Here is a 27,886-nt window from a genome sequence, read left to right as displayed (position 1 = left end):
GCCATTAATTCTAGTCTGGGGATGGTTTGTTCCTTACTTCCCTGTCCTTTAATTGGCGCAATTCTAGTTTTTGCTGCGACTAAAGCTGTGCTAATTGAATTGTTAATTGTTTGATACCTAACGTAAACTACGGCTGAGAATGCCTTTAAGCTTGCGTCACAGAAACAGTGTAATTCTAGGTTCTTGATTTCCCCATTTGCTTCCCCGAAATAATTTCTAGCTAAATTGAGTGTGGCTAAAGTTGGGAGTTCTGAACACCATGTTTGAAATTCTTCTCTAATATCAGCGGGGGTTTCGGAATCCCAACCTATCTTGTCCTTTTGTAACCACAAACTCTGGAAGAGCATTTTTCCTCTTAAAACAAAGGGAGCAAGTAGGCCCATGGGGTCGAACACCTGCGATATTATACTTAACATGTGTCGCTTTGTATTCTTGGCCTCCTCGCTAGTTGAGATTATAGTGCTAAGATCTATGCTAACGGTATCTGCAGTAGGGTCCCACTTAGTTCCTAGAATTTTGGTTTCTTTTTGGGAAATCCCCTTTCCGAATAGATTTTCCTCTTCACATTCGTTCCACAATTGAATCAATTCTTGAGAATTTGAGCCCCATTTTCTAAATTTCATACCAGCTAAAATAACCGTTTTTGTCGCTCCTATAGAAATTTCTTAGGCTTCCCTAACCCCATCTGCACCTGTTACAAAGTCGTCAACATAAACATCTTTGTCAAGCTTGTCCTTCACTCTATTGTCAATTTCCCTACATTGTTGGAGATGGTATTTTAGTGTGGCCGCTAACTGAAAAGGACTACTTTTTATCCCAAAGGTGACTCTGGTCATTCTCATTGTTCTAAATTTTGAATTACTAATTGTCCCATCCTTCTCTACGACCCATAAAAATCTAGTCGAATCTCTCTCTGATTTATCTAATTGAATCTGATGAAAGGCCTTTTCTATGTCGGCCACCACTGCTATCTTATTTCTTCTAAATCTCAACAAAAGTAACAAAAGGTCTGGATACAAATTTGGACCTTGCGCAAGACAATCGTTTAGTGAGGGTGCATTATGCGCGTGGGAACTAGCATCAAAAACAACTCTTAATTTGGTTGTCTGTACATTCTCTCTAATTACGCCTTGGTGGGGAATATAATAAGTTCCTGGCAAATCGATATCTAATTGTTCTTTAGGAACCTCCTCAATTATTCCACTAGCTAATTGCTCACTGATTACACCTTTATAATCCTCATAAAATTTCGCGTTTGAATCAAATTTCTTCACTAAACCTTGCATTCTCTTATGGGCTACGGCTTTGTTATCTGGCAATGTTTCCTTACTTACAATCCAAGGTAGCTTAACACTATATCTACCCTCGTTAAATTTAATTTCCTCTATAAAATTGCTCATAACTGCGTCATCTGAATTGTCTAACTGCTCCTTTTCTTGAATCCCAATGTTTTCTAGATTCCAAAACGCTTCTAACGTCTGGTTAACTTGTTTTTGGCCTAATTTTACTAACATTGTTTTAATTGGTTTTTGATTAATTGAGCTAATTCTGGCAGGTTTAAATAGAGTTTTACTCGACCCTTGGATTGTCCAGCCTAGCTTGGTTTTCTGAGCCATAAGTAAGGGTGAAAGTCTCTCAAATTGCTCTGTGGCTATATCCCAATAACTATCCGCCCCAATTAACAAATCGCATTCTGAATTTTGGGCGCATTCTAAGTCTTCGGCTAATTGTAATCCCTTAATTGTCATTTGACTTTCAATTTCCTGCAAAGTATTTGGACTGGTAACCGACTCGTGACATATGAATGGTAATTCTATGGCAACTATCTCTGAAAATTCCATGGGGTTGTTACGGTTTTCTAATCTCAATTTTACTAATTTTGCCCTCTTTTCTTGGGGTTTTTCATTTCCACAGCTGTATATCTCTAAATTTTGTTCTCCTACAATTGGAAGTCTCAAACTTCTAGATAACCCTTCTCTTATGAATGTGGCTTCACTCCCCCCATCCATAAAGCATCTAACCTTTTCTATTCTTTGGGGCTGGGCGGGGTTTTTCATAATTCCTACAGCTGTTTGTAATAGAACGGTCTTTTCTCCTGAATTTATTTTTGCTGCCGCTGAATTGATCTGAATTGTCTTAGCCTCAGTGTTGTCTGAACTATTAAATTTCTTGTGCGAGTTGTTGTTCTCGCAAATTGCGTAATTGTGTTTTTTGGAACACCCCTTACACCTATTGTACCTAGAATAACAATCTCTAGCCGAGTGTCCGACGCGGAAACAATTGAAGCATCGGTTAGCCTCCTCTAAAATTTGTATCTTACCCGCTAGGGTATGAATTTCGCAATCTAGGGACCTATGATCTTCGCTTTTGCAAAAAATGCAGAACCCTTTATTTTGATTTGTTTTGTTGACCTTGGTTCCAAAGGCCCTTGCCGTGGCCGTGTGCCTATGCCTATCCCTATCTCTATCTCTACTATTAGAATTTGAATTAAAATTGTTGCGAGGTTTAAATTGTTCCTCAAATTTAGAATTGATTTTATGATTTTTTCCACCGAGAATTGCTGCCATTTCCCTGCTCTCAATTTGATCCCTCACGAAATCCATTAATTCATTAGCATCCCAATTGAAATTGTTTCTCGAAGGTTTTCGACTAACACAGTAATCGGTTCTAATGTCATCTGGTAAACATTCTAATATACTAGGACAAACAAAGGATGCTTTCTCTTTTACGTCTACCCCCAAGATCTCGAGACTACGAAAACTGATCTCACATGAATCTAACAAATTTCGTAAAGCTTTTAAATTTTTTGAATCATGCACGGGCTGAATTTCTTTGAGCTTATTCATATGGTAATGTACATCTAAACCACCGAGCGAGAATCTATTAGTTAATAATCTTACGGCTTCATCATAAGAGGCGTCTGTCTCGGATAGGCCTTTTACAGTTTGTAACGCGTCGCCTTTTAAGTATCCAATTAAATAAATATATTTTTCTACCTTAGTTAAGCGGGGATTAAAGTCCACTGTGGTACGAAATCTTGCCCAAAAATTGTTCCACTCCTCGTGGTTTCCGGTAAATAGTGGTATGGTTAGTTCTGGTAGGCGAACTTCCGGTCGTCCTTGGGCTATGTTTAATCCAGCGTTGGATGGTGATGCGATGTTCTGGACGAGGCTGCCGATGGTTGATCCTGATGCTGCCGGTGTAATTTTTCTAATTTTCCGGGCTAAAGCTGACTTTAGGGTTCCAATTTTCTCCTTGTAGTTAATTGCGTCAGTGGTTTCCTTCTCCATCTCATCGGGGTCGACGATTAGGGCTTCGATCTTGGCGTCGATTTGGGTCAAGTCGTCTTCTTTTTGTATGATAGCGTCTAGGGCGTCTTCCAATTGTTCCACTGTTGTTTCCGGCGCGATCATCATAGCGTCAATTTGATTAATTTTAATTGTTGCCGCGGTTCGGATACTTTTCCGCGAAGCTTTCGCGAGTTTAAGTAAGTTCCGGTTTGATTGTCCATTGTTTGAAGCAGTCTCCTCGCTTCCCGCCATTTTACGCGCTTAATTTTAATTGAGTTTAATTGAAGTAATTGTTGTGAACTTATCAATTTATCTAAAAGTCCAAGTTCCCGGGTTTCCGTGACACCATGAAAACTATCGGTATCCGGTACGCGAGTACCAGAAGTTAATAACACGATGTGTAGTAATTTCACCGCGTAATAATTGACCGTAGTGTAATTTTAATTGTGGGAGAGCTAGGCGCGTTACGTTGATATCAGCATTCCGGACTGAAACAGAATACTGAGTCGAATTGAAACGTACGTCCTTAATTGAATTTAAAATTGCTTGAATTGAAGCGCGATAATTTGGTTTTTACTAGTCGATAATTGTTAAATAATTGGTGCGCTCTTTTAGTTTAAACTTAATAAAAAAAAAACTAACTTTATTTCACAAAGTAACTGAATTTAACTGACTTGGTAAAGACTTAGGCAATAATTGAGTCTTACCTCGTCCGAAATTGTAAATTGAGGACCGCATAAAAAATTGTATCAACTGAACGGGAATTGTAAAAATTGTAAATTGTGTTTTTTGAATTGAAAGGAGAACCTTTTATAAGTTTTTGAGAGAGGGGCACGCTCGATTTTTGAAAGCTTTGACCAATAATGTGCGAGCTTTTTGGGGTATTGCGAGCTATGACCTTTCTTGGGGTTTTTCTTGGGTATTTTCGAGCCTGCCTCTCCCTGTTGTTGACAAAATTCTAGAAGCGAGCTTCTTTACAATAGCACGTTTCTCTTCACAGTTCAAAATTTTCCATTCCTTACAGTGGAAAGGTCGATGCTTTGGTTTGGTAAAAAAATACTTTTGTAGGATCTGGTTTTGAGTTCTTGGGGTTTTTCTTAATTTTAGACTTCATTTTTTACTAACATATTCTTTTTTAAGGCCGATTTTTAAAACTAAATTGAGTATTTTAATTTTAATTTTTACCAGAAATTTAAACGTAATTTTAATTTTAAATTGTGAATGTTAGACGTAATTTGAATTTTAGGCTTAATTTTAATTTTTAGATTTTAGAATTTTAGAGACGCTTTTGTGTATTATTCAACAGACCATTTTTATAGACATGTTACAGGTCTGCAAAAGTGATGGAAAAGTAGAAATTCAGCTGCCAATTTAAAACTGTAATTTAACCACATTTAGAGAGATATTGCAGGTATTCAAAAGTAGGAAATTCTACTTTTGAATACCTGCAATATGTCTATAAATGTTGAATAGTTACAGTTTTAAATTGGAAGCTAGATTTCAACTTTCCCATAACTTTTGCAGACCTGTAACATGTGTATAAATGTGGTCAAATTGCAGTTTTAAATTGGCAGCTGGATATCTACTTTTCCATCACTTTTGCAGACCTGTAACATGTCTATATAAATGGTCAAATTACAGTTTTAAATAGGCAGCTGGATTTCTACTTTTCCATCGCTTTTTCAGACTTGTAACATGTCTATAAATATGGTCAAATTACAGTTTTAAATTGGCAGCTGGATTTCTACTTTTCCATCACTTTTTCAGACTTGTAACATGTCTATAAATATGGTCAAATTGCAGTTTTAAATTGGCAGCTGGATTTCTACTTTTCCATCACTTTTTCAGACTTGTAACATGTCTATACATGTAGTCAAATTACAGTTTTAAACTAGCATCTGGTATTTCTACTTTTCTATCGCTTTTGCACACCTGTAACATGTCTATAAAAATGGTCAAATTACAGTTTTAAATTTTCAGCTGAATATCTACTTTTCCATCACTTTTGCAGACCTGTAACATGTCTATATAAATGGTCAAATTACAGTTTTAAATAGGCAGCTGGATTTCTACTTTTCCATCGCTTTTTCAGACTTGTAACATGTCTATAAATATGGTCAAATTACAGTTTTAAATAGGCAGCTGGATTTCTACTTTTCCATCACTTTTTCAGACTTGTAACATGTCTATAAATATGGTCAAATTGCAGTTTTAAATTGGCAGCTGCATTTCTACTTTTCCATCACTTTTTCAGACTTGTAACATGTCTATACATGTAGTCAAATTACAGTTTTAAACTAGCATCTGGTATTTCTACTTTTCTATCGCTTTTGCACACCTGTAACATGTCTATAAAAATGGTCAAATTACAGTTTTAAATTGGCAGCTGAATATCTACTTTTCCATAAGTTTTGCAGACCTGTAACATGTCTATAAATATGGTCATATTACAGTTTTAAAATGGCATCTGGATTTCTACTTTTCCATCGCTTTTTCAGACTTGTAACATGTCTATAAATATGGTCAAATTACAGTTTTAAATAGGCAGCTGGATTTCTACTTTTCCATCACTTTTTCAGACTTGTAACATGTCTATAAATATGGTCAAATTGCAGTTTTAAATTGGCAGCTGGATTTCTACTTTTCCATCACTTTTTCAGACTTGTAACATGTCTATACATGTAGTCAAATTACAGTTTTAAACTAGCATCTGGTATTTCTACTTTTCTATCGCTTTTGCACACCTGTAACATGTCTATAAAAATGGTCAAATTACAGTTTTAAATTGGCAGCTGAATATCTACTTTTCCATAAGTTTTGCAGACCTGTAACATGTCTATAAATATGGTCATATTACAGTTTTAAAATGGCATCTGGATTTCTACTTTTCCATCACATTTGCAGGCCTGTAACATGTCTATAAATGTGGTCAAGTTGCAGTTTTAAACTAGCGCTGGTATTTCTACTTTTTCATCACTTTTGCAGACCTGTAACATGTCAATAAATATAGTCAAATTGCAGTTTTAAATTGGCAGCTGGATTTCTACTTTTCCATCACTTTTGCAGAACTGTAACATGTCTATAACTGTGGTCAAATTACAGTTTTAAACTAGCAGCTGTTATTTCTACTTTTGCATCGCGTTTGCAGAATCGCGCTGCATATTTCTGCCAATACAGACAATTAACAGATAATAAACAGAAAATGTAGAAACGGCAGACAATTTGCAGTTCTGGAATTTCTGTGAAATTTTCGCGTTTTTCGAGCTGCAGAAAATGTAGCCTTAATAGACCAATTCGAATATTACATGCAGAGAAAAAAACTTCCAGGGGCAAGCCGCCATTCTGAATAATTTCCCTCACGCCAGGAGACATCGCTAGAGGCATGACCGGGCTTGCTAGCCTCTAACACGCAGTGAGCTTGGGCTGCCCTCTAGTGGTGTTTCGTGGCGGGAGAGAAATTATTCAGAATGGCGGCTTGCCCCTGGAAGTTTGTTTCTCTGCATGTAATATTCGAATTGGTCTATTTATACCTATTACAGCGTGGTAGCGATAAAAAAGCGCGTATGCAGATGAATTACAGCTTAAAATTTTTGTACGGGTGACGACATGAAATTGCCTTTTTAATAAAATAGGCTGTCTCGAGTCTTTTACAACTGAATATTTAATTTTTTTTATGTTGCTGAAATAATTAGCCCTGGGCCCCATGACGCCTGTAAAATAACTTAAACTTAATTCAATGTAACCCCCCCCCCCCCAAAAGAAATTTAATATTCTAAAACCAAAAAATTACACCTAAAATCTAAAAGTTAACACCTAAAAGAAAAAAATCCAAAAGCTACCGTTAAGAAAAAATATCCATTTTGCTATCTAAAAATCTAAAAAAAGGGGGGTAGTTTTGCACTAGTAATCCCTATCGAAGCTGAATAGCGGGCTGGTTCGAGAGGCCATGCACCTCTAAGCAGAATTTGTAGAAAGAGTAACCAGCCCGTAATTCCCCTCCGAGTGTGGAAAACTTTCCATTCCTATTTTTCCCAATCTTGTACACCCAAAAAGGGGAGGCCCCGCTTTTTGGGTACCAACAGTAGTACCAATACCTTGTATTTTTTATTCATTCGATCTGTAGAGACCCGACTAAAAGGGTCGCAAAAAATAAAAAAACGCTCATGTAAAGGAGCTTTCAAAAATAAAAACTAAACAAAAAAATGTCGTTTGCAATTTCTTCAGTCGGTTGCAGACTAAAACCAGCTCTCCCAAAATAAAATTAAGATAGAAAAATTTGTAAAAATAGCGACAAATAAATAAAAATAGAAAAATTAACTTTAGGAGATTCTACAACGCCTTAAGACGGCCCTGAGTCTATTGCAATATAAATATGCTTATAAAATAAATTGGAAGGGAAAATGGTATGACTGCCGTTATTGAAAGGCGTTATAATGTCCTCTCTTCTTTTTTGTTTCTAGGTGATCGAGTTTAAATGCAAGTAACTGCAATTCGTTAACACGTAACACCAAATTAAGCACTTGGACTGGCGTTACCCTTTTGAGCAGGATATGATGGTGGAGAAAGTGGAAAATTTTCGATAAGTCGGATATAATCATAATAACTTCTCCGAGGAAGGTAGACACTCAGCATAAGCGGTGTATGTGACAAAATCGTGATTTACTTATTGCAACAATTGAGTCAGATGAAATCGTCTTGGATAGTTTGCAACGACTATAACATTTTTTTCCGAAAGGCTCAACCCAAATCTCAAGGATGTTTACCTTAACACCATTTTCTCTTTAAAATCCTTGTTTCCCCATACATAAAGTAATTTTCAATGCATTACAAATTGTGTCCATTATATTTTCAATAATAGATCGTTTCATATTTCATTATCAGTAAGATCAAAAGCGGTAAGGCTTCACGCAGAAAGTATGTATCTTGGGCCTAGGTGAGCTACACGATATATCCGAAACGCCTCGTATAGAACCTCCTAGCACGCGAAGGACAATAGAGTTATATTTGCTGAGGGGGGTGAGACGTCATTGGTTTTTCAGCCAATGAAATTAGCAAGCCAACAGATGGAGTCACCTTCTGGTGGCTATAGAGCTCATGTTAAATTCTGCCTCCAAAATGGCGAATGGGCGGAGTTTAATGTCACCCTCCCCGTAACCGATATAACTCTATTATTCGGTGACGCGGTTCCTTCGACACTACCTCAAGAACCGACTAACCACTTGCACAGATTCGAGAACTGCTATAAAGACTTAGTAGGGTCTCTAAAATATTCTTCAGATGAAATTATTCAGTTTCAAAGACCATTGGGAGTAAAGTACTAAGGTCTTATCAATCTGAGCAACGCTTGCTTGGGCTCCTTAAGACACCAAGGACGGCCGGGTACCTGCATTTTTAAAGTACCAAAAAAGGGAATTTTTTCTCGTCCGGTGGCCACGGAGCTCAGGCTCAACCAGCTGAATTTGGGTAATCAAGTATTGAGCTTAATATTATTAGCAGGGACAATTTTCCGTTTAAATTTAAAGTTAAAAACGTATTAATTTAAATGACACAAAATTTTTAGAAGCTTTAAAATGCTAAGGATTGAGGATGAGGTTGAAAAATCCAGGGATGATAGAAAGTAATGAGGGTTAGAAAGGACGGGGTTAAAAAACCTGTTAGGGGAACTACCACTAGAAAATTTCGAAACATCCTCTGTTTTTGGTGAGGTTTCTACTGTAAGTGGGTCAATTTTGACGATTTTTAAGTCCTGAAAATCGTTGCTGACCCTAAACGTAAAATGACTTACCAATTTCCGAACTGGCAGAAGTTGTATTACTTTCGGAACTACTTGACGAGCTACTTTCGTGTGTATCAGAGCTGGACACTGAAGTATTATCTTCAACTTCAATCGGTACTTTTGGTAAATCGCTTGGCAAGCACAGTTTCACAGTTTGATTTTGTCTATTATCAGTTTTCTTTGAATCGGTCAAGGTGATTTTGGACTGGATATCATCAAGATTCTTCTCTAGAGCTTCTTCCTGAGAATAGCTTTCCTTATTTGCGTCAAGCGACGACAATTCCCCATGTTTTTCAAGGCACAATTTCTTGGATCGAGTTGCTATACTCTCATTTCCTCTCTTTGTCGAAGAAATTCGTGATTTAGGATAAGAATTGTTAACGTTAAGATTGTTCTCGGGAGGCGAATCTGTCGTTGGGACAGGAGACATTTCCAACTGTGCTTTGCCTTCAAGATTAAGTAAAGGAACACCGTCACGGAATTTGAGTTTAGGAATACATAGTTTCATAATTCGCGTTGTAAAACGCGCATTTTTTGAGGTAGTTTTAGTTTGGGACTTGTTTCCTTTGCCAACCTCCGCATCACATTCAGGTGATTCTTCCTTAATGTCTTCTTCAGTCAGAATTCCTTCGATATTGCAAGCACCTTCGGCTTTTACCAACGAACCTTAATGATTAAAACGAAAAAATAAACCAAATAGTTTTATTTAACTGGAACTACATCAGGTTGCGTGTCAGAATTACAATAATGTGACACCATACCTATACCAAATTGCTCTAGGTTCGTGGCTTCCACTTTAAGCAGACTTTGGTAAATGTTGTTGGTAATCTCAGCTGGTATACTCTGCGAACTACCCAAATAAAAAATCGTTAAAAACTGATATAGCAACAGTAATAAAAGATTAATACATTTTATCAGAAGGGGATAATAGAAAAAGGATGACAATCTGTGACCTCTTAATACTTAAGTTATATGTAACATGATTCTTCCCAGGCGAAGGACCCCTTTTTGAACATTTGCTTTCCTGCTCAACAAACTTCAGATGGGCATCACAACGTGGGGTGAAGTCTATAACTGTTTGGTATTTGCTAAATCCTCAGCAATCAACTCTGCACAAACCTTGATTGTCTTGACGTGGATGGGACAAAAATTACCACAAGCGCATGCCCCTTGCAGGGTTGGCAAGTTTTTGCCAGGGGTGGAAAAAACCGCGGTTTTAACCTGGTAAAAACCGGGTGGCAAAAACTAATTTTTCCGCGGTTTAAACCAGGTTAAAACCGGTGGCAAAAACCATTTTTTCCGCGGTTTTTTCCACTTTTTAAGGTTTTTTCCAGTTGCTATGTAAAGTATTTGACTAATTATTCGTTAAATATTCGCGAAAAACCTGGCAAATTTGAATACTAAAAATTTAATAGAGTAATAACCACCTCAAATTTAAAAATTAAAAATACTATTGTTATTTTTCTAACATAACAATAACAAACATCACGAAAATGCACTTAAAACTCGCTAGTTTACCACTTTGTAACCATGAATTTAGTTTTTGCCAGTTTTTTCCACGTGTCTCGGCAAAAACTATTTTTTCCGGGTTTTTGCCAACCCTGGCCCCTTGGCAAATAGTTAAGCACTGATAGAATAATGATCAGGGAACTATTTAACGCGTGTGATTTGGTTTAATAGTAACCTTGCTCCAAATATAAAATGATGTTGGGAAGAATCATGTTACAATTACCCCACTTCTCTCTCGAAGCATTACATACTTCTGATTTTATTCACGATTCTCGTGGCAAGGCTTAAAGAATCAAGTTTTATGGACGCGAATTAGTCAGTCAAATAAAAAATTATACTTGAGCTTAAACTTAACCATAGCCGAGACTTAACTATGGTTTAGTTCAAACAAATGACACTAAATGCTCCCATATAGTCGAGGGGTGGAGCTGACAGCCCCGCTAAGCTTAGCAAAGGATAGTTTTAGCTCCGCTCTCGTTGACAAGTTCTCATTGGTTTTTTGCTTTATATACCTTTGTATTTGTTCTTCTGTTTGTTGATTTATCAGAACAGGATGAGATAATTCCTGTTCATTCAATCCTGAATCATTTTCAACAGGTTCTGATTTCACGCATTCAATGTTGGCTCTTTGATGTATTCCACTTTCCTCCTACGTTATAAACAAATAACAATAATTGAACTAATACTTTTAACCTGATTCTCTTTCACATCGACAATGAAAATGAAGAATGTTACAAACCATCAGATCCTTGATTTCACTTTCCAACTCCTTAATGACCCCATTGAGCCTTTCAATTTCATCCAGTTTCTTATTTATCGTAAATAAAATTGTCATTCTCACTTCTTTCATGTTTGATATTAAACCATTACACTGAAAAAAATAGATTGCATTACAAAATAGGACTTTCTTATATGCAGAATGTCTTTTAAAGTGTCCAGAAAGAAAACAGAGAAACCAGTGACGTAAACAAAGGGGGGATCAGAAGGGGTTTTTTCATCAAGGGCGCCACCAGAGGCTTGCGGGCGCGGTAGCTTTGCAAGAACCATAAGCAAGGCTGCAGTTTGTGTGTGTGGGCATACAGCTCCCACAAGGCTTTTGTGGTGCCCTTTAATAACCCTATAAATGGTCGAGGGATGTGTTTCCATAAGCCTATCACCATAGGCTTATGGTGTTTCTAATTAACCACCAATAAACATTGGTTTACTTAAGGTTTTTCTATTGCGATTTATGCTTCAAAGCAAATATCAGCTACTGTGGCGCCCGTAACACACTGATTAACCTTCTACTACACACCAATTTTATGTAGCCAAAGGCAGGAACCAATCAGAAATCGTCCTGAAGGGCGGAGCTAGACCTAGCCTTTGATAAGCTTATTGGGTCAGTCAACTCCACCCCTCGACTGTGGGAGCATCTAGTGCCGTTTTTTGATACTAAACCACAGTCACAGCTGAGACTCGCTTTATAGGGATACTAGATTGGATGGCTCATGCTGTACTGGCCAAAACGCTATAGGCTTTGAAACTCACCTTGACTTTTAGCTGCTTTATTTGATCATCTTTGCTTAAATGATCACAGTTACAAGCATTCGCCTCCATTTCCTATAAACAAAGTCCAGTTTTTTGAAATTTTAAATTTCTGTGCAAACCACGGATAGTCCAATAATTTCTCAAGTACCTCTTTAAGCGCCACACTTTGAAGACTTGTTAAACTCATTTCCGAAATGTCTGACTCTAAAGACATAACTTTTCAAACTAGAGCTATTTTATCAAAAACAAACAACGAATCCTTTACGAAAATCATTCCCCCAGTGTTGCCAAATAAATTGAAAGAGAAGATACAAAGGCTACAAGTTACAGAATAATAAAATTTAAAGCGAAAATTCAAAACCCATTCAGGTTGGGGCCAATTTCGGTTTAAATTGTGTAGCAGTCATGGTAGCAGACGATGGTATAAGGACGGCACGCTGCTACGCTGGCAGCCTGGCACGGGCAATCGGGCATTCCCTAATTTCCCTTTTGAAATTTTAAATAAAGTGCTTCAAAGAGAGAATTATTCAATTCTAAATCTGAACTTTTCAAGGCGAATGAGCGCTATCAAGGAACAGTAAAAATTGCAGACCTTGATTCTGCAGAAACGGTCTTTAACTGATGACCTCAAATACTTCTCCCATTTTCATTGCTCCATGGAAGCTAAATGAGTTAACTTGGAGGAGATAGTGGGCTGGAGTAAAATGTTGGTGGAACATGTGCGGCAATGAAAGTCTCCAGGAGTACCTTGCGGACGCCACTACCCTTCCATAGTTGCATTATTAAGTTCTGCCGCGTAGCACCATTGTATTTGTATGAGAGTAGTTTCTATTTTTAAGACATAATGGGCATCTTTGATGTTTTCGTACCGCATTACCCCATAGCGAAACAGCGAGGATGCTCGGAGAACGTAGTTGCCATAGATGTGTTTATAGAGGCTACTTTATAGGTAAAGAGATGAAGTCTCCATCCCACTCTCTTCTCCAAGTAAGAAAGTCATAGCCCACTCGATCATACGCCCACGGACGATTCTGTTGATTCGAATGACCAGAAATTTCATTGAGACATGTGTTGCAATACATTCTATTTTGCCATAGCAGGGGTAGATTTAATTTTAGAAGTAGGAATGGAGAGAGTAATGCGGGCGTCCGTCAAAGCCCCGAAGAAGAGTCGGGTCATAGCGATAAAAAAAGGAATTACGTATTTTTCGACGCCCCTATCAGCAACGTCATCAAAACGTAGTTTAAGTGAACCAAATTTAAAATTTTCGTTACGTGTTGAAGGGAGGGGTCTATACTGGGCTATGAGTCGGACTGAAGTAAATACTAACCGTTCTCCATTCCTACTTCCAAAATTTGAATTTATCCCAGGCCATAGATTATACTAAAAAGGTTTCGAAGTCTTAAACTTGATAAATAAAAATTAATTTGCAAAACAAAACTGTAAATTCAATAGATAGTTACATTGGTCTGATTTCTTGTGTGTTAAAGTAAAATCAAGATTATTCTTATAGTACACCTAAAGTTTAAAAATGTTTAAACGTAAGAATTTTATTTGTCAAAATTACTTGCTAAACGAAGTTTAAATGTTACGGGTGTATAGGGCTTAATTGACTGTACATAAATAACAAGCATACATGTAACGTAACATCAGTTAAGAAGTTCATTAATTTTATTACGAAATTTAATTTTTGGGATATCAAGGTGTTTAACTCAATTTTACTAATTCTGATTAAATACACTAGTCGAACGCGTACATATTCGTATAATTCAAAATATCCCACGTCATTAAACTGACTCCAAAATCACCTGATACAAAACATCCTTTTGAACTTTAATTTCTTCTTCATATTCAATAATTTCCGTGGGAAAATTTACAGGCAAAAAATCATCATCATTCTCCATAGAGTAATAAACCACATCATCAGATTCAAAATCATCCTCTTCGGTCATAGGTTGAAATTTCGTCATGACGTAATCACGACCGCAAGTGAAGTAAAACGCCACACTTATAACAACGAACAATATAAACAATCCAAGGTTAGCTTTCTTGACCCTAATTAACATTTTAAACATAATTTCAGTCTCAATTATTGATTATAATTAAACACGTGATTAACGAATCGACTAGTGACGTATTTCCGTCAGCCATGCTGTGTGGTTCGAGGCTGAATGTGGGCCTAATCAAATATTAAACTGTTAGAGTCACCAAAAATCGCTATTTTTAAAACTAAAAGGTTTTATTCCCATCTGAAAGATAAAGTCTTTCTGATTCAGAATATCTATTTATATAATGCATTATAGTTTTTCAAATATTATTAAAACCCCGGCTTTTGGAACCTACTCGCAGAATTTTTTCAAACTATTTTGACAGTTAAATTTCCATATACCCCTGGTGACGTCACGAATCGAGCGCGCGTGAGCACGGGCACGCGCGACTCCGCAAGTCCTATTTTTTTATTGATAGGTGGTGTTTCAAAGTGATCGAATTCGACGCGCGTGCGATGTTTAAAAATTAGGCTTAGCTCTCGTAATGAAATCTGTCTCGCGCTGGTCAACCTCTTATGACGTCACCAGGGGTATATTTATAATTTATTCCGTCTTAATGAGGTATGTGAAATATCCATTTTCTTTTTCATATTACAAAATGAATAAATTTCTATAAGACTTTTTACCTTGGATCTACTGTTATTATAACCCAATTGATGTTTTAAAACGAAAATTAGCCACTTTTCAAAAAACGTGGCACTAACACTTTAAAGTTTTGCGATATAAACTCTATTTCACTTTACATATAATTTACGTAGAAAACCTGATATTCATAACTGGAAGTAGGCAAATAGTTGTGTAATTTTATAACGCTAGTAGATAAGGTTGCCCCGCGTTACATGTGTAAATATATTGGTTAAAATATAGGTACGTTATGCCTTTACGTTTTACTTACTTTTTGGCCGCCAATTCCCAAGATGGTCGTGGATTAAAACAAAACAAAAAAACCCATATATCTCTATTACATCGTTAACAAGATTTTACACAAACCAGAAACAGCGGTAAAAGAGGCTAAAATATACAGACGTTACCCCGCTACGACTATTTCATTACTTTTATGGCTGCCATTTTCCAAGATGACCGCGATTTCAAAACTAAAAAACCATATATCTATCACACTGATCGCATTTGAAGAATTTTTCACCACTGTGAATGCGTTGATGTCTTATCAAATCACTCTTCCACGCACTTGCATAGTCACACTGATCACACTTGAAGGGTGTTTCACCACTGTGAATGCGTTGATGTCTGATCAAGCGATTCTTCCACGTACTTGCATAGCCACACTGATCACATTTGAAGCGTTTTTCTTTGGTATCCTTTCGGTCGTCAAGTTCAAGCTCCCTTTCATTTTCAGGTGAACATTCGAATTGAGTTGAACATTTTTTCTCGGATTTTCCTACAGAAAGGAAATAGATTAAAACCTCAAATGATATCACACAACTCGCATCACAAACATTTCACTATCCAAAGGCAATTGATATAACAGGTTATGCTTAGGCTTACAAAGACACCAAGGCAAACGAAACAAGTTCAGAAACAATAACCGATGTCCGAGTCGAAACAGCGGTTTCCAAAGGTTTGACCTTACGCTTTGGGATAACATGGGAACGTGGAAGATTTTTCAATTTCTGGTATCACTGATATCAACCCCGCAGCTTGGTCGAATTTGGAAATTAACTAATCGTGGCTATGTATGTCATAAAGAACTAACAAACAACTTTCTCAAATATATATATATATATATATATATATATATTTATATTTATATACTTGATCCCACTGAACGCAAACTTTCGCATGATCAACGTATAATAAAATACACGTGACAATATGAACAGCCATATTCTGCCATTAAATCTCCGTAGGTGCATGATAACACCTTTAGTCAGGGGAGAGTTGTTAATTTTTCGGTGCTACTTGGCGAAATTAGCCAAGTTTGATTTTATAAGTGAAATATGTTAAAAACACGATGAGCTATCGATTTAGACTTGTCTTCAAAATTTCATCAGCTGAAATTAATTAGTTTTAACTCTTTCAATTAAACGAAAAATGCATTGTTGCAGGAACTTTGTGAATTCAAGAGCTCAGTGTTTAAGTTTGGAATATTTTTCAACATTTTTTATTTTGCACACAATACGAACAACTTTCCACGCCTATCTTAAAATTATACAGTGTATTTCAGCTAATCAAACAACTAATATGATACATTATACATTAACTAAACTGAAATTAAGTGAATAACTATCTCATTAAATGTTAAATAACCCAAAGAATGAAAAAATAGTTCAAAAACACCAAAAATGCTTAATAATACCCCCGAGTAAAATCCCAATATAAAATTGTTAAACATGCCATAAGTATATCCTTAGCAATTTCCTAAGAAGGCAATCCATTTCTTAACGGTGATATCCATAATTTGATGACATTTGCTGTACCGTCTACCGAAATCGCAAATGACATTTTGAATAGGGATGAACTTGGAAAAGCAGCTTTCTCCAAATTTGTCGAAGAAAGACTTATTCAACGTTCCGTGGGGTTTTGGGATTCACAAAAACGAAACAAATATAAATATTTCAAGGAGTTCGGATCTCAAACCACCATTAAAGTCAAAGGTGATCTCCAAACTCTTAAGGAAGAGAGAAGCCTAATCACAAGACTATTGGTTGTTGCAAAGGCAAGACCAGATCTGGCCGCGAAAGATGCCATTGGGGAATACGAGTTTCAGGTGTCACCTCCATCACTTTTCAATCCCGACGGCACTATGCACATGCTAGCTAATAAACTCGAACTTATAACGGAAATCTTAAAGCTGCCACTACCAGAAGTCCTAAACATCTATGGCCGTACACTTCCTGAAAGAAAGGTCCTCATTATTGATGCCATGTGCGTCGTGCAATCCTTCCAAAGCTCTAAGGATATTACCTCGGCACAAGTACTCTCAGATAAATTTGTGCAAAAGGTTGAGCGCATGGGTTTTATGTACGACGAAATAAGGGTACTGTTTGATCAATACGTTGTGGCTTCTTTGAAAGATGCAACACGTTCTAAGAGAATTGGGAAAAATACAGCCGTCCACTACCACGTAAACGACGCAACCAAATTTCATAACGTGAAAAAATTTCTTCTCCATTCTGAAACGAAGTCCGAATTGACTTCTTATCTTTCGGATAAATTATTGTCTTATTTAAAAGACAGTGAGACGATCTTAGTAGTTTCTCATCATAATCTGATTTCGGCGAATCGTCCATTGGAAGATGTTTTTGCAAGCCAAGAGATGAGGCACGGTCGTCATTCATTGGAAGAAGCAGATCAACAAATTATTCTTCACGCCCAAGACGTTGCGAGAATAAATCCCAGAGGCACTCAACTGGATGTATATTCGCTAGACACTGATGTACTAGTGTTCCTCACAGGATTTTACAAAGATATACTAACTAGTACAACGATGATCCGAAACAAAGACCAATATAAAATTAACGACTTCTACTACAGGCTAGGACCAAAAAAGCCTCAGCGTTGATCGGTTGGTATTGCTTTAAAGGCTGTGATAGTACTGGATGTTTCGCAACCAAAGCTCTTAAATCCCACTTCAAAACATTAATGGCATGTGATGACAGCATCTTGGAGGCATTTGCCCTTTTTGGAACCAATTCCCTTATATGTCATGAAATCGTTGCACAAATGGAAAGGTACGTCTGCCTTCTCTACAAAACGAATGCAGATCATTCCTTTGAGTCTTTGAAAGACCTTCGTTGGGATATGTTTGCCAAATCCGGAAAGGAAGGAAGGCAACTTCCACCAACAAGGGCTACCTTGATACCACACATTAAGAGAGCTTATTTACAAAGCTTAGTTGTTAAAAAATCTAACACAACAACGCCAAACTTTCAAAAACCAACGGAGTTCAGTTGGGAGGAAAGGAATGGTGTTTTCCATCCACAGCGGTGTACGTTGCCTCCAGCACCAGAAGCTCTTTTAGCTTTGCGAAAATGTTCTTGCAAGAAAGGCTTTCATGGTAGATGTGGTTGCTTCAAGAACAATTTGAACTGTACAGACCTTTGTAGTTGCAACGAATCATGTCATAACAGAAAAATTATTCAAAATATTGAAGAGACTTTTGCTAATTGGAACTTTTTATGAGTTGCATATTGTAATTTACCTGATTTAAACTGTTTTAAAAATTCACTTTCAAGCATAAATAACCAAAAATATTGCATTAAATATGCTAAATATACTTTACTTGGTTGAATTTAGTTTATTTAAATATAATGTATTATGTTGCTTAGATTTTGTGGAAGATAGGTAAGTAGTGTTAAGCGTATCGGAAGCGTAGCGAAGTTAAAAGTTTTAGGTCTAAGAATCACAAAGTTCCAGCAACAAAAAGTGAATTTTTAGTTTAATTGAAAGAGTTAAAACTAATTAATTTCAGCTGATAAAATTTTGAAGACAAGTGTAAATCGATAGTTTATGATGTGTTTAATCTATTTCACTTATAAAATCAAACTTGGCCAATTTTGCCAAGTAAAATACAAGTGTCTCCTGACTACTACAAAGTAGTGAAAAAAACACAAGTATGAAGTCAAGGGTAAAGTTAGAGACAATTTTGCAGTCTTCCTGTTTCTGTTGAAACCGACTAGCACAAGAAGTGATGACAACGATAAAGTTATTAAAGAGGCAAATTAATATTCAAAGCAAAACATAATGCCCCCAAAGTCCGCTACAACCCCGTTTGATTGTGATGTAGTTAATAAAGTTGATAGTATCCGTAGCTTGATCGTGATCTTTTGAGAGCTATACCTTACGACAATTTTGAATCTTCAAAAACTTTAAAATAGTATTGGTCCATTTGAGCGCTGCAGAGTTCTCAAGAATCCCGCGGCGTTTCCGCGGGAAAAAGAAACTAAGAAAGTTAGCTAACTCGATCACGTCCGTGAGCGGGTGGGCCGTGGTAACTGACTATCGTCTGGTTCATATTTGAAAGAACAGTACAAAAGGTTAATATATAAAGTAGGAGGAGCTAATAGAAAATATAACAAATCGTCACGAGTGACGTTTCTAGTCTGGAGAAATTGTACTCGCTCTCTTCGATCAAGGAAACATTGAGCTGAGAAAAGTACCACTAGAGTGGCCTTTCATCCGCTAGGATCGGAGCCTCCGAAATGAACTAGGCCCATGCATGTCAAATTTTATGTGGGGAAATATCCATTTTGTTATGGAAAATATTTTCACCATAGATGGCGCTAATTTTACCGTTGTGACAGGGGTCTTCCTTAAATTATCGTTGATATTTTAGGGGTCAGTCATAAAATTTTTATGATAGAGCAAAGTTTCATTCTAAAATTAACGTAAATGTTTTTGGGGCTATTCACTTTTTATTGAATCTTTCGGTTAGATTGTATTGATGACAACAAAATAAATTATTTCATTTAAAATAATTCAGTGAGAGTAATAAAAACGTATACTTACAATCCGCGACCTTGGCCCAAATACTTAAGCAGTCGACAGGGTCACGGGGTTGAACTTTGTTTATTTTACGGCCGTGTAAGCGCCCCCAAGCTGGAAAACACGGCGAACTAAATTAGTTTAAAAAATATTCTCGCTTCGCCACACGCATGGGCCTAGTTCATTTCGGAGGCTCCGCTAGGATATAAGACCCAATTAACTAAATCACGCGCTTTTAGTGACATCCCGGTGCAACCAAAAAAGAAAAGGCGAGAAATTTGATTGATTTCAAGAATACATGTATTTATACATTTCTTATCTAGGCCTCGAGATGGCGACGCCATCGCGAGATAAACTTGGTAGGTGACCGTCCGTCCCGATATTTTCAAAAGTGTCCCACATACCCCAATAGGCAGGTTATCGCATAGGCCGCTCTAGTGGCACTTTTCTCAACTCTGGAAGGAAAGAATGCGCGTGAGAAAATTTCTTTTTATGCTATAAGATAGTGTGAAAAAAAATTTCCTCGCGCACATTCTATATCCATGGCTTAACAATAAATCACCAGACTGACGTCACGTGCATAATCGCGCGCAACTGTGATGAGGATTTCTTATTTTTCAAGAAGTTCAGCAAGATTAAATACTTTATATATTCACCCATTATAAAATGGAAGCGTCCTAGCCTTATTCTTTAAATTTTAATATACTTTCTTCCACGTTTTGAAACTGAGATTTCCAATTTATTTAAATAGTATCAGAAGTAGATCACAGAGACCTGCACGGGCCGAGTTTTTCAGACCCGACCCAAGCTCTTTGGCACTTTGAATAAGTCCGAAACCCGGCCCGAGACCGTGTATATAGTTTTTCGGCCCGGCCCGTTACATGCATTAAACAACCCGGCCCTACACAATGCATGAATTGAAATGAGTTGTAATTTTTATATCTATATTCTATATTCTATCTATATCTATATAAATCAAAGTCCTGACTGACTGACTGACAGACTGACTGATAATCAACGCCCAGCCCAAACCGCTTGCCCTAGAAGGCTGAAAATTTGCAGGAACGTTACTCATAAGTAGTAAGCGCGTACTAAGAAAGATTTTTTCAATCCGCCGCCATCTTAAAAAATGGCGTCCAGAAATGTAAAAAATATTCTCTATGCAATTAAGTACGCGCGTTTCAACCGATTTCACAAATATTTAGTACACTGGTTTGCTTTAACCTTAAGACGGGCTGAATGGTCTTTCGGGTTCGATTTTTCGCCATCTTTTAAAATGGCGCCCAGAAATGTAAGAAAATATTCTCTATGCAATAAAGTCCGTACGTTTCAACTGATTTCATAAATATTTAGTACAATGGTTTCCTTTAACCTATAGACGGGCTGAATGGTATTTTGGGTTCGATTTGTTGCCATCTTTTTAAATGGCGGCCAAAAACTTAAAAACCCTTCTTTCTGGAATAATGTCCGCGTGAAAAGTAGTAAAAAATATCCCGACGGGCTGACGGACTGTGCCGAGTGCCTTCGCTCCTAGGGTGCTACAAAAATATTAGTCATCAGTAAAATCTACACATTCTTTATATCATTTTAGATGGAAGTTCTTATTACACGCGAGCGACGCCGCGGGTAACGGCTAGTATCTATAAAAATCTAAGTCCTGACTGACTGATAATCAACGCCCAGCCCAAACCGCTTGCTCTAGAAGGCAGAAAATTTCCAGGAACGTTACTCATAAGTAGTAGGCGCGTACTAAGAAAGGTTTTTCCAATCCGCCGCCATCTTAAAAAATGGCGCCCAGAAATGTAAAAAATCTTCTCTGTGCAACATAGTCCGCGGGTTTCAACCGATTTCAAAAATATTTGTACACTGGTTACCTTTAACCTGTAGATGGGCTGAATGGTCTTTTGGGTTCGATTTGTTGCCATCTTTTAAAATGGCGGCCAAAAACTTAAAAACCCTTCTTTTTGGAATAATGTCCGCGTGAAGAGTAATAAAAATATTTGTCATCAGAAAAATCTACTCTGTCTTTATATGCTTTTGATGGAAGTTCTTATTACACGCGAGCAACGCTAGTTTTTTACATAAAATCAATGAATTGAATTCATATTTGCTTTAAAGTCGTGTATTATTCATTTCTTTTGATATTTGTTCGTCACATTTGTTCTTAGAAGCTTATACTCATTTAAATTATCTTTCATTTGAATTTTGGATTAAATGAGAATCAACCTCGGCCCGGCGCTAATTTTGAAATTTCCAAAATTTTAAAAGCCCGACCCGGCCCGGCCCGATACAATTTTCAAATGTGGAAAACCCGGCTCGGCCCGACCCGATCGGAAGTTAAGCCCGGCCCGTGCAGGACTCTGGTAGATCATATCCATGATAGTATTGAAATTAAGTAAATTAAAGTTTCCATAAACAAAAATTAAGCTAAATACGTTATAAATAGCAGCCGACGACAATCAATCCAAAAAATACTAGGGAAAAGTGTCTGTCAGCATTGCACCTCCGAAAATGGCGCTAGGTTTCGCCGCCGAAAATCAGCGACCGCCGTATGGGCGGCGTTACTTCAATATAGACCAAGACTATAAACGAACATGATTTTGTCTGCTATCAAAGATTTTCTGCTCATTTTATTCTCGTTATAAGGACAAATACTCAAACCTAATTGTAAATTTTTAAGAGAAAAAAATGCATACGCGCACAATTTTTAAAATGTTGCACGTATATCATGAAAAAATATTAAAATAAAAAAAAAACCAAGATAGGAATTTTTTTAATAATTGATGTTTTATAATCATGTCCTCAAGAGTGAAAATTTGAATATCTGTTATTTCAGGGAATTAAATTTCTTCACTTATATTTTACTTTTTCGCGTCTTTGTCCACAAAAGCAGTATAGGATCTAATTCAAGTGCACCCGTGATCTGTATGTGTGGAAAACTTTTGATTAACAATTCAAAGTTTGTAGTTTTCACGTTGTTCTTGTAATATCCATAAAACAAAGTTTCTTCTCTTCTGACCAGAACTTATTTTTACAAACACTATAATCCTTTCATTCTCAGTAGGAAAAAATTTATTTTAATTTTATTTTACGCACGACCCCCTAAGTTAATAGGAAGAGTTCTACTTTTGGAGGGGTTTTTCAATCTTAGAAAACTATTAAATTACAGATTTATTTCAACTTCATTTCGCGTAAAAAGTATAGCGCAAAAAAATCCCGGCAGTGGGGTTGGGGTTGGATGTGGAGTAGAGGAGGAGAATTTCCCTTATTTCTCATATTGATCGGCTTCTTTGGGTCGCGGATTTTCGGTCGCACCGCGCCGCTGCTAGCAACTGAACTTCCATTTTCGCCGACAGTCAGAAGCGCGGGCGTACGGCCTAAACGGCTTCGTTTATCGCTACTATGAAAGGCGGGTGAGGTGAGGATTCCGGTAATACTTTTTATCGCTTCTTTGCCCTAATTATAGCGAGCAGGAGTGAACGGCTGTTTAGAGAATAGACTTCTCTCGGTCTTCTCTCTCCGCGAGTTAGAAAAATATATCCTTCAGCGTTTACGAGAACGTAGCGGGTATAGTTTTACCCGCTTCGAACGAACGCTTATGTGGCCCACCAAGGCTTATGAGTTGGGATCGGGAAACCGCGAAAATGTCGGCGCGCGATCCGTACAGCGGCGGCGCGAGCCATCCAACTCGTTCCCCGAAGTCAAGCCGGAGAGCGGCAGAGATGGCTACTTTGGGAGTGCAAGGAACGACTTCTCAGCAGCAGCAACATCAGAGCGCTTCTTCTAAACACTACTCTCAGTCGCTCTCGGCGGCCGGCGTTACTTCCATCTCTCAGTCGGCCTCCACCAGAGGAAGTCCCGTAGCTTCGCGCAACCCGACCTCTCCGTCGCATCATCAGTCTCGTTCTAGAAAAGCTCAGTCGGGAGTGAGTGGAGGAGGAGGGGGCGGTCGCCCTAATTACGGTCTCAGCCGATCAAGTAATAACAGCCCGGTAACCATACCGGGAGAACCGAACGTACCTCATTCATACAGCAGCGGAACTGGTTTCGTCGGACAAGGATACTATAGTGACGAGCAAGATCCCGCAATGGATCCCCGCAGCGCCTCTTCCGGTCAATCTGGGGCTCACAGAAGCCGTTCAGCCACCAGAGGAAGTAACGTGAGAAATTACCATTCAAGCCTCGACCGCGACCCCGAGAGAGATTTCCTGCCCGTCGGTAGGGAACCGAGAGAAAGGTCCTTGGACAGAGTGGACGTCAACTCGAGCCGACATTCCAGAAGTCGCGAACGCTCACTAGACAGGGCGTACCGCGATCGCGATGACCATGTCACGTATCGCGAAAGAGAAACAGCGATTGACGGTGACATTTATGGCAGGGATAACGTTTACGGGCAACCCGGGGGTCGTAACGTTGGAATAATGTCGTCCCACGCGTCCAACGCGGGCGCCATGGTCGATCCCCGTCACGGGGGCGGCTACACCAGGGACAGTTTCATCATGGAATTACAATCGCGGTTGAACGAACTACAGAACCAATATGGCACTGTCAAGAGGGAACTAGACGCCACCACCCAGAAATTGGGGTCTAGTATGCACAGCATCAAGACATTCTGGAGTCCGGAACTTAAAAAAGAGAGGGCCTTGAGGAAGGAAGAGGCGGCCAAATACTCACTCATTAACGATCAGCTGAAAATCTTGCGCAACGAAAACCAGGTGGGTCTATTTTAATTTTACCCTAATATTGAAGGGAGCATGCTCGTAATTGTGAACTTTGAAAGTTTCATGAGATCATGCAACTATCGAATGTTTTGAGGATAAGGGTTTCAGGGAGATGGATAATAACTTCCCACTAATGTGAAATATTTATTGTAATTTAAAAACGCGTGTGGTTGATTTCTTACCAAAAGGTGTTATTGACGTGCTTTTACGCCCATCAAAAGTAATCCAAAAAATCGATAATATCAATCAGATTGAAAAAGATTTCGGGGTAAAACCGCATTTTTTGTTAAAACGGATTTTAAATAAATCGAGATATACAGGGTGGCTTCGGTATTTGTGGCCAATAGCTTCTATGGGATAGTATTATTCCACTAAAAATAGTATGTTTCCTACCATATTGTGTTGCAGGATTGATAACGTGAATAATATATATGTAATGCAATAGACTGCTGTAATCGAAATAATGTTTAACGTATTGCCTACAGTTTAAAGGGAGGGTGAAGTAGAAAATCAAGTGATTTTTTTTTATCGATTTTTCTACTAATTATAAGACCAGTCTGCATAGTCAAACATCCAGGAAATACTTCCGAATGATTTTAAAATTCAAATTCGGTTCAGATTTTAAGGATAATTTTAAAGAAGGTCCTCCGGCCAATCGCGTAACGTCCTGCCTTTTTATTAACAAAATTCTCGTGGCATGTTACGTGTTCAATGAAATTTATCACGAGATTTGATAAAATTAGCGGGCGACGTGATAATCATGGCGCGAGACATGGAGCGTGCCACGAGAAATTTGTTAATAAAAAGGCAATGCATTACGCGATTGGTCGGAGGACCTTCTTTAAAATTATCCTTAAAATCTGAACCTAATTTGAATTTTAAAATCATTCGGAAGTACTTCCCAAATGTTTCACTATGCAGACTGGTCTTATGATTAGTAGAAAAATCGATAAAAAATCACTTGATTTTCTACTTCACCCTCCCTTTAAACTGTAGGCAATACGTTAAACATTATTTCGATTACAGCAGTCTATTGCATTACATATCTATTATTCACGTTATCAATCCTGCTACACAATATGGTAGGAAACATACTATTTTCAGTGGAATAATACTATCCCATAGAAGCTATTGGCCACAAATACCGAAGCCACCCTGTATAGCATTCCAATTTACAAAAAAAAAGTTATCTTCAATATATGTGTAAGTCCTGACTGATAATCTACGACCAGCCCAAACCGCTTTACATAGAAGGATGAAATTTTGCAGGGACGATCCTAAAAGGCTAAAACCCACCACCATCCTCAAAAGTGGCGGCCCGTTATGTAAAAAAAAAACACACACATATTCCTTACGAAATAACGTTTGTAATTCAGTACACTGGTTCTCTATATGATATATGTAGATGACTTAATGGCTTTTAGCGCTCAATTTTCGGTCTTATTTAAAATGGCAAGCTGAAAAAACGTCCCGACTGGCAGCGCCGAGTCCTTTTACTGCTAATTGTAATCTAAATCAGTGAAATACCTGAAAAAAAGTGCTTGCCTGAGAGACTGGCAGATATCTATAGCGTTATTTCATTTGACAATTAAAGCAAACTAACGTTAAGTTGGGTTTTCTAAGGCGCGCGCTGAGCGCAAAAATCTACAGGGTGCGAAGAAAAACATAACATTCGCGTACAAAGTTTTAATTTTTTTCTCGTACTTGCTCGAGTTTCACAGCCAACACGTGCTCTTAGATTTGCTAGTCAGATAGTCTGGCTCTGTTTATCTCTACATCTCGATCAGATAATTGCGCAGTAATTTACACAACCGTTGTCGTTACGTTAGTGACACATTCAAGATACAGTCATTCAGACGTAGAAGAAAAGTAGGTTACTTCTAACCTAACTTAGTAGGTCAACTACTATAAATTCAGTATTAGATTAATTATAAAATTAAGACCAAACTTAAAAATTTCATCAAATAATCTTTAATCAGCTAGCGAAATTAGAGTATATAAAGCTACTTCACTCTGGTGATTCTTTAGTCCAAGAATGTATGTAGGCAGCAGATTATCTCAACATATTGGAAGAGACCGAGGGGTCGGACGTTTGTCAAAATCCCGTACAGTTTGTTTGAAATCTATTTAAAATCTCTTGTAAATTTCGAAATCCCGAAATCTTACCCTTAAAATCTCAAAATCCCGAAATCTCACCTCAAAATCTAAAAATCCCAAAATCCCTACCTTAAAATCTCGAAATCCCTATTTTAAAATCTGAAAATCCCGAAATCTGACATTAAAATTTAGAAATTCCGAAATCTTAACGTAAAATCCCGAAATCTCACCCTAAAATATCAAAATCTGAAAATCCTCACGCTTAAAATACACGTTTTGCATCCATTTAAGAGGGGAAGACACGGGAGTAAAACTGCCTTCCATCTCGCTTTTTGGCGCCTTCGCTATATAAGAGTTCTGTATTACAAATTAGACTATTTTTCTCGATTTTTCTCCAGTATTCATTACGGTAAATTAAAACAAATTTAAAGTCTAAAACCTAAACCTACATTTCAAAATCTCGAAATATCCTTTGAACACCCGAAGTTAATAATAAACCTTGATATCCCCTGTAAATTCCCAAAATTTCATCAAAAATCTGAAAATCTCTTTGAAATCTGAAAATTTCTTTCAAAATCTGAAAATCTCCTCGAAATCTGAAAATTTCCTTGAAAATCCCGAAATCTTAAAATCTTGGACTACATTTCAAGATTTCTAAAATCTCAGTCAGAATCTCAAAATCTTGAAATCTCAAAATCCCGCACACTAAAATGCCGAACGTCCGACCCCTCGGAAGAGACAAGTGATCAGTTATGTATCTGTATAGTTGTTATATATAAAAATCTATGAACTTAGTTGGTTTACTTTAAACTATGCAAAAAATTGGGAAACTAATATCGTCGAAATATTTACTGCAGTTACGTCTTCAGAAAATTTTAGCCATTTTCCAAGATGGCGAAGGATTATTTAAAACTAAAACCTCTCATATGACCAACTTCCGTAGTAAAATTTAGTATCCTAATTAGAATGGTTTTGAGAGACTTTACTATATAAAGTATAGATTTTCCAAGGTTATTGCGCTATAAATAACGCTTTTTTACCTTTATTTAAATTTGTTATGAATTATCAAAATGGTAGCATTGGTTTAATTTCCGTTAAAGGGAGGGTGAAGTGAAAAATCAAGGGATTTTTTTCTCGATTCTTCTACTAATTATTAGACCATTCAGCATAGTGAAACATCCAGGAAATATCTCAGAATGATTTTAAAATTCAAATTTGGTTCAGATTTTAAGGATAATTTGAAATAAGGACCTCCGACCAATCGCGTAACGTCCTGCCTTCTTGAGAACAAAATTCTCGTGGCACGTCCCATGCCAAATTAAATTTATCGCAAGATTTGATAAAAGTTGCTCGCGATGTGATGATCGTGGCGCGAGATGCAGAGCGTGCAAATGGAATTTTGTTAACAGGAAGGCAGGGCGTTATTCAAATTATCCCTAAAATCTGAACCTAATGGTAATTTTAAAATCATTC

The 27,886-nt window shown here is 37.5% G+C and overlaps 2 protein-coding genes and 1 long non-coding RNA gene across 9 annotated transcripts in view; 1 reads left to right on the top strand and 2 right to left on the bottom strand.

Annotated features, from left to right (window-relative positions):
* LOC149619125 (uncharacterized) overlaps window positions 1–12,537 on the bottom strand; it is an 80,910-nt gene extending 68,373 nt beyond the window's left edge. The window contains exons 1-6 of one of the 2 annotated variants that reach the window (XM_089855840.1): window positions 12,251–12,537; window positions 12,103–12,174; window positions 11,315–11,446; window positions 11,088–11,224; window positions 9,828–9,916; window positions 9,076–9,732 (exon numbers count right to left, since the gene is read on the bottom strand). In XM_089855840.1, the coding sequence (XP_089711966.1) occupies window positions 9,076–9,732; window positions 9,828–9,916; window positions 11,088–11,224; window positions 11,315–11,446; window positions 12,103–12,174; window positions 12,251–12,316 (1,153 nt within the window). In that variant the 5' untranslated portion in view covers window positions 12,317–12,537. The remainder of the gene's footprint in view (window positions 1–9,075; window positions 9,733–9,827; window positions 9,917–11,087; window positions 11,225–11,314; window positions 11,447–12,102; window positions 12,175–12,250) is intronic. The other variant, XM_089855839.1, reaches the window with a different exon arrangement.
* Window positions 12,538–13,751: 1,214 nt separating this feature from the next.
* Window positions 13,752–15,884, bottom strand: LOC149619124 (uncharacterized). The gene is made up of 2 exons (XR_016375541.1): window positions 15,608–15,884; window positions 13,752–15,549 (listed from the first exon to the last, which is right to left on the bottom strand). It is a non-coding gene; the product is annotated as an uncharacterized LOC149619124 (long non-coding RNA).
* Window positions 15,885–22,111: 6,227 nt separating this feature from the next.
* brp (ELKS/RAB6-interacting/CAST family member bruchpilot) overlaps window positions 22,112–27,886 on the top strand; it is a 116,600-nt gene continuing 110,825 nt past the window's right edge. The window contains exon 1 of one of the 6 annotated variants that reach the window (XM_089855836.1): window positions 22,112–24,310. In XM_089855836.1, the coding sequence (XP_089711962.1) occupies window positions 23,213–24,310 (1,098 nt within the window). In that variant the 5' untranslated portion in view covers window positions 22,112–23,212. The remainder of the gene's footprint in view (window positions 24,311–27,886) is intronic. The other 5 variants (XM_089855835.1, XM_089855833.1, XM_089855831.1 and 2 more) reach the window with 5 other exon arrangements.

Source organism: Phalangium opilio, unplaced genomic scaffold (genome assembly GCF_054372755.1).
Source record: "Phalangium opilio isolate 3A_F unplaced genomic scaffold, DU_Popi_V2 ptg000209l_1, whole genome shotgun sequence".
NCBI lineage: Eukaryota > Metazoa > Arthropoda > Arachnida > Opiliones > Phalangiidae > Phalangium > Phalangium opilio.
This window is presented reverse-complemented; position numbering and strand designations above follow the sequence as displayed.